Source organism: Sus scrofa, chromosome 13 (genome assembly GCF_000003025.6).
Source record: "Sus scrofa isolate TJ Tabasco breed Duroc chromosome 13, Sscrofa11.1, whole genome shotgun sequence".
In the NCBI taxonomy this organism is placed as follows: Eukaryota; Metazoa; Chordata; class Mammalia; order Artiodactyla; family Suidae; genus Sus; species Sus scrofa.
Window position 1 is genome coordinate 204,992,118 of NC_010455.5, and position 7,186 is coordinate 204,999,303.

The window sequence follows — 7,186 nt, forward strand, 5'->3', positions numbered from 1 at the left end:
GGAGGCTCACAGTGACCCAGTGGCCCTGAGATTTCCAGAATCGGAGCCCGGGCTGGATGGGGAGGGGCCGTCAGGTGGGGAAGGAGGCCCCACACGGTGATTTTCAAGGTCCTCCCCAATTTTTTTATTTTTATTTTTATTTTTTTGGTTTCACATACACAAGTTCTGGGACCAGGGCTCAAACCTGCACCACAGCAGTGACAACACCAGATCCTTAACCGCTAGGCCACCAGGAAGCTCCAAGGTCCTCCCCAACTTGAAACACCCTGTGTCCATCCCCAATGAGCACAGTCACATTTGCCGCACATCAGTGTCCCCCGTTTCAATTTGGAAAGTCAATGATCCAGAAGTTTCTCCCTTGGGTTGGGCTCCTCCCTGGGAGCTGTGGCCTAGTTATTGCTGCAGTCATGATGGGCTTTCAGCTTTGTGCCAGGGCTGAGCTAAGCATTTTACGTGGACTCTGGCAATGGATTGTCAGTCCTGCCACCATTTGAGGGGCAAGTGACACCCCATTTGTGCAGATGTAGAGTCGGAAAGACTCAGAAGCATCCCGTTACACATGCAGGTTCTCACTGCTGCAAATGGAGACATGGTCACGGAGGCTGCTCCCTCTCACACTGGAATCTGCGTCTCTACATTGTGCCTAATGGTGCTGGGCCTGAAAGGGGGTGTGGGGGGGGCGGTCTAAGGGTCTTGGATCTGTAAGTTGTATTTTTTAAATCAAATTTGGGGATTTTCTCCATTATTTCTTCAAAAATTTCTTAGGGTTCAGAGTCATTCTCTTCTCCTGCTTAGGTTGAAATTACTCGCATCTTAGCTTTTCTGAGGGTCTCCTAGGCCCTCTTCGTTTTTTCCAAACCCAGTGTTCCTCTTCTGCAGATTGAGCACTTTCTACTGATGTGTCTTCAAGTTCACCGACTCTTTCTTCCATCAGCCCAGGGTGTGCTGCCTGGTTCCTCAGGCTCCAGGATCTGACTCTGTCCACCTGCATCCACCCTCCAGCACCCTAAGGTGTGGGATTTCCTGCTGCTCCTGGAACACACCTGTTTCTGCATCAGTGTCCACACACACACACACACGCACAACACTCAGCTGCCCCAGTGCTGGCTCAGCATCACCTCCCCACAGAGGCCCCCAGACTACCCACCCACGGCCCATTCCTTCTATCTGCTGAACCTGCTTCCCTTCAGTTCTCAGCCCCTCTGGAATTAATTCATGCACTAATCTTTCATTCACACATTTATTCACTGCCCTGGAAGGTTGATGAGAGTGGGATGTTTCTATTGCCAGCTCACAGTATAATCTGCTGCATGGACAACTCAGTTCTTGTACAGATTATGATAAGTCAGGAGCTGGGAAAGTTTCTGTCAAGGGCAGCGTGAGGATCTCAGGTTTTGCAGTCACACAATCTCTCTCACAATAACTCAGCCTTATTGAAGAAAAACAGCCCGAGACAAACGAAATGCATAGGGCTGGCTGTGCCCCCAGAGAACTTGATTTCCACACAGGCAGTGGGACAGATTCATCCCACAGATGGCAGTTTGCGGATTCCTGCTTTAATGTTTTCCTGCACAAGATAAAAACTCAGAACACATGATTGCCTCCAAGTCTTCATTGACAGCATGAGATAAAAAGGAGTGAAAATTTTATCCAGTCCTCCAAGTCGATCCACGTGGAACAATGGCCTGGAGAAAAAAAAATGTGAACCCCAAAGAAACCCAAACCAGAACATCCTGTTGACAGAGGGGGAACCGGCCTCAAAGCCAAACTAATTGATGGTGGAGCACAGCACAGGAAAGTGCATCCTGGGATAATAAGATGTTGGGGATGCGTGATGGCAACAGCCATGAGGAGGTCACCAGGTGTGCTTCTGCATTGCTGGGACACCCACGGCCCGGGTATAAAGGATGCCCTGGGAGGAAGCCTGCAGACATCACCACCCTCCTGCAGACTCCAGCCCAGCCCCACGCCACCATGAGCCACATCAGCTGCTCCTCGGGCTGCCAGACCGCCTGCTGTGTGCCCAGCTCCTGCCAGCCATCCTCCTGCACATCCAGCTCCTGCCAGGCATCCTGTGTGCCCGTGAGCTGCGGGCCGGCTGTGTATGTGCCCGTGAGCTGCAAGCCCACCGTGTGTGTGGCCCCCTCCTGCCAATCCTCTGTGTCTCTGCCCGTGAGCTGCAAGCCGGTCGTGTGGGTTGCCCCGTCCTGCCAGTCCTCCGGGTTCTGCCAGCACTCCCGCCCCAGCCTGGTCTGCACACCCCTCTCCTGGGGCACCCCTTCCTGCTTTTGACCACGAGCCTCCTCCCAGCTGCTCCCAGCACAGACGGTTCGCACCTGTGCCCCTCCCGGAGCTGGTCCCCAGCGGGCCTCCAGGTTCTGCAGGTGGCAGATGAAAAGCATCATCAACCAATCCTCCGAATTCGGGTGGAATGAGGCAGGATGATCTGGATCCTTCCCTGAACTGGTGCATCCCCTCGGGAAAGCCCTGGGTCCTGGGGTCCTTCTCTGTCCCCAACAGGAAACCACACCTGACCTGAGCTGAATAAATCGTGCTTTCTCCTCGCAGCTTGTCCCTCCATTCTATCTTCACATAGTTTTGCAGTTTTCTTCTTGAAGATGTTTACAAATCAAAAGCACAGCAGACCCTCCTCCAAGAGCCCCCTTCTTGATGGCTCAGCTGAAGGCGGAGGGTCCTTGCTGGGCAGTGGAGGGGCGGAGGGTGTGTCCCCCTGTCTGCCACTCGAGAGTCACACTGTGGATGGGGAGGGACTTCCGTTCCCTCTGAGGGGGGGTGGGAAACAGACCTGGACCCTGGGTCCCCCTGGTACCTAAAGGATGGCTGCCCAGAAAAGACCAGAAACACTCACCCGAATCCACCACTCATCCAAGCAGAGTCCTGCCATCCCAGGAAGCAGAGGCAGGGAGTCTGAGACCCTCACCTCACCCCCCAAGCCCCAGGCACACAGGCCTGCCAAGGCTGACCTGAGCTCCTGCCTCCTGCCTCCAGCCTGGCTGCCACAGCTGCCTGAGCAGCACCGGTCTCCACTGGGCAAAGGCAGACACGTGTAAAGTTCCCTTCCATGTGCCAGACATGCAGGGGCACCTGAAAACATAGGGCAGAGTGAAACCACTGTGTCCTCTGGCCCTGGTCCCAGGCACAAGGTGCTGACAGCTCCCCACAGGTGACCTGAAGTCACCGGTACCCTAAATCTCCTCAAAAAGTAGCAAAAGGTCGAGGCAGTTGGAGTCAGACCTCCCCCCAAACGCTGATGACATGGCAGAAGAGATGGGTCCTGTGGGGCTGTGGCTCTGATTCGACCCCTAGCCTGGGAACTTCCATATGCCATGAGTGTGGCCCTAAAAATCCAAAAAAATGGGGGTGCTTCTTTGTAGAAGAATTCCAGCTCGTAAATGTAGACGGACTAACAGACTTAGAGCACCCCCATCTTGCAAGGCCCGGGGATGTGGTCTCACCAAAGGAGTTAAAACTGCATTTCAGCCCCTCTGCCGATCTTCTCCCATTTTACAGAAAAATATAGGAGGCGGAGGAATATTTTAAAGGACACCTAATCCAGACTGCAGAAAACATGCCGGGATAAATAACTGAACAAATACATGCTGTAAAAATGGCTGTAAGTCAGAAGGGACCTAAGAGAAGCCTCACCAAAATGCTTTATGAGAGTCTTGTTTGGCTTCTGGTCTGAACAAACTAGCAATTTAGAGGTATTTTTGTAGACAATCAGAATAAATTGAATAGACGAGGTAGTAGTTAACCACTGTTCATGGCTCAATATTTCAAACTCATCTAAACGCTCAGAGTATATGTATTACCGATGCATAAAAGATGCATCTGTCCCCACGCATGTCTCTTATACTGCATCAACTTGCATCTCTGGGTAAAACATCCAGGGATTCTTCCTGCGTCCACACACATAGACCTACCTGGTTCTTTTTCATGACCGAGTAGTATTTCATGACACAGCCATGCTGAAATAACCCTGTTCCTCTGGAAATAATTTTCATCTAGCCCTTTCTTTGGCTACAGTTGCTATGACAATGTGGCCCTAAACACCCTTCACACATATCTCTGTACAGGCTTTTCTGTTGGGCTGATTCCCAGGAGAAAATATCCATTTTTTAAAGGCAAAGGAAATAGCCTAGAAAGACCACTGCCCAAGGCTGCAGTCGGTGCCTACCCAGCAGAGCTGGGTGGAGCCCAAGATCTGGTCTGGGTCTGTCTGTGTAAAAGCTGATCATATCTTCCCACCCCGCCTCCTGCTCTGGGGACTCTGAGAGGGTGACCATCCAAGCCTCTGTTGGGGACAGCTTCAGCCTCCCACCTGCCTGATGGCCGCTGCCAAAGTCTGAACCCTGCAGTCACTGATCTGGGGATCATGAAACCCCTGCCCCCGACGGTGGAGTGACATTTCTGAACTGGAATCCAGTAAATAGATGGAGCCTATGAGTGCCCAGTCAGGCTGTGCCCAGTGGTAACCAGGGGATGGCAGAGGATGAGACAGCAGGCACTGCAGAATTCCTCCAGGGACTACACTGGGTAACACACACCGGCCGCACCCAGGGGCTTCAAGTTCCCTTCCATTGAATCCAGGACCCCGGAGGAGAGAGGACAAGGATGCCTCTTGAGCGGGTGGCCCCGAGAGAGGCTCTCCGGTCTCGTCCCCTTCCAGGAGGCAGTGGGGCTGACCTGGAACAAGAAGGCTTCCTTTCTGGTATCTCCTCCAACCTGTTTTGTGCATCGCCAAGGAGGGGTTGCCTAGCAACCGAGAGGCGCTTGACGTCCTTGGACTATTCTGTTCCACTCCTGTGACACTTAACTCTGGTTGATTATTAGCAGCTGGACGGGGGAGGCGACACCCTGCCTTAAAGAAAAAGCTGGTGCTGTAAAGTCAGCCAGGCTTTGGGAGGCTTTGGGAAGGGGTCTGGCCTGTAGGAGATTTTTCAAGGCTCAGAAAGAATCTTTCTTCCTGAACCTGCAGGATGCCTGGGGTGAGAGGACAATAGGTGCTAAGAGAAGTCTTTGAAATGTGAGCCGTTCCATTTGCTTTCTAATCTGCAGAGCTGCAAGGCAAATGCAATCTTTGCCGGCCTGCCTTGCTTGACTTTTACAGCCTTGATGCAAATAATATCCGCAGGGAACTATGATATTCCATTAATGGGCTTGCGGGTCTTTCCTATAAGAATGCGTTAATGATTTACATTTTAACTGAGAGTTACTGTTGACACAGTGCTAGCGAGACTTTTCAAAGAGCCATTGCTATTACCAGGTAAATAATCCTAGATAAACTTTGGCTTACCCGGAGACTCAGGTATCGGGGAAACTTTAAGGTAGGCCCTTGGGAAAGTTAGTTTGGCTGCCATCCTCCTATAATGAATTGGCAGAAAAAAAAAAAAAAAAAAAAAGCCACCCACTTGTTCACACAAAGGAGCCATCAGGCACTTCTACACAGTTCCTGGTTCACGCAGGAAAAATACTGCCCGCCATTCCGGTTATACAAAGGATATTGTGGCCATTAAGTTATGAGACACTGCAGCTCCCAGCCCCCAACACCCCCCACGGTGCCCCCTGAGGGATGCAGGAATGCAGAAAAGCAGGATACGGGTCCTAGACAGGTGCATCTTGCATCTTACACATAGAAAAGCACTCAATGCATTGACTTAAGAAGCCTGGTTTTTCTTTCACAGCAATCTTTTGATTTTCCAACTATCTAGTTTTTGTTGCAAAATCGCCTCTCCATCAGCCCCTTCCTGACCTGCTCAGAGCAGAGCCCAGAGCCATCTGAGAGGCTGTCTCCGGGACTTAGTCCTCAGCAGCCCCCGCCCGCCCCCGGAGGAAAACAAATAATATACATTTACAAAATAAAAGTTGTAAATCCTCAGCTTCACACTGAGCATCTTTTTTTTTCCGCGCAGACTCAAGGGAGGGCAAGCGGTGCTTGCTCAGCGCTTAGGACAAGCCGCAAGGATTTCTTCCACCTGCAAGTCAGAGTCCCTGCGGAAAGGAAGGGGAAGAACCTGCCCCCATTTACGCCCTAGAGCAGGAAACGCTGTTGAGATTTTGCTGTGGTTTTTCAAAAACACTTTTTCTGGATGTTGCGGGTGTGGTGTTTGGGCGGGCGAGGGGGGAGAGTTTGGTTCTTCTTTTTATAAAGATGTGGTCGCACTGTTGGTAGACCTTTGTTCCCTGCGTTTGTCTCAACTAGTGTGCGATGTAGAGCTAGGAATGAATTGCTGTGGCGGCCATCAGCCTCCTGTGTGTGGTCCTTGATGCTGTTTACACAATGCCTGGCTGTTTGGTTTGTTTTGTTTATCTTTCTAGGGCCACACCCACGGCACATGGAGGTTCCCAGGCTAGGGGGCAAATCAGAGCTGCAGCCGTTGGCCATAGTCACAGCCACAGCAACGCCAGATCTGAGCCTTGGCTGTGACCTATACCCCAGCTCACGGCAATGCCGGATCCTTAACCCAATGAGCGAGGCTGGGGATCGAACCCGCAACCTCATGGTTCCTAGTCGGATTTGTTTCCCTTGGACCAGGATGGGAACTCCAGTGTCTCGACGTTGAAAATCATCCACTGTGTTGGAGTGGGGAGAACCCTAAAAAATAATGTATCCAACCTTCGATTCCAGGGACGGTGGAAGCACCTCTCCCCAGCCCTGCAAAGGCCCCGTTGACAAGGTTTGAACTTGAGGTGACACCACAACGCTTCATGTCTGCTTCCCCCAAATTTCAGGCTGATGTTTCTGGTCATTTTGGTGATGTCCTAACACCTGTGGAGGGTGTAAATTTTGACTCCTTTGGTCAAATGACCCAAACCCCAAGCACACACAGGGATGCCTGTGTTCCCGGAGGGGCTGGTCTGGCTTCTCGTTTTCCCCACTGGGGCCTCCAGCCTCTTCCGGGGGGAAATCCTGGCATGTCTAGGATGTCACCTCTTTGGAGCTGATGACAAACAGCTCATGATGAACAGCAGTGGCTGCAAGAACAGAGCCCCCGCACCAACAAAGAATGAACTAGATTTTTCCATATGGTTAGCTGGGTGGCCACTGGGGTTCTGTCTTAGGCCTCACCCTTGGGGGTGCTTCTGGGTTGAAGCATGTTCCCCAAAAGATATGTTGAAGTCCTAACTCCCAGTGCCCGTGAACGTGCCCTTATTCGGAAGCAGA

At 51.7% G+C, this 7,186-nt stretch overlaps 1 protein-coding gene across 1 annotated transcript; it reads left to right on the forward strand.

The window, feature by feature from the left end:
* On the forward strand, positions 1,929-2,567 carry LOC110256282 (keratin-associated protein 12-2-like). Its single transcript, XM_021069288.1, has one exon. The coding sequence runs from the start codon at positions 1,975-1,977 to the stop codon at positions 2,290-2,292; it is 318 nt and encodes a 105-aa protein (XP_020924947.1). The 5' UTR covers positions 1,929-1,974; the 3' UTR covers positions 2,293-2,567.

Bases quoted from the DNA above. Each gene is read 5' to 3' on its own strand.
- LOC110256282 (XM_021069288.1), top strand. From the start codon at position 1,975: ATGAGCCACATCAGCTGCTCCTCGGGCTGCCAGACCGCCTGCTGTGTG.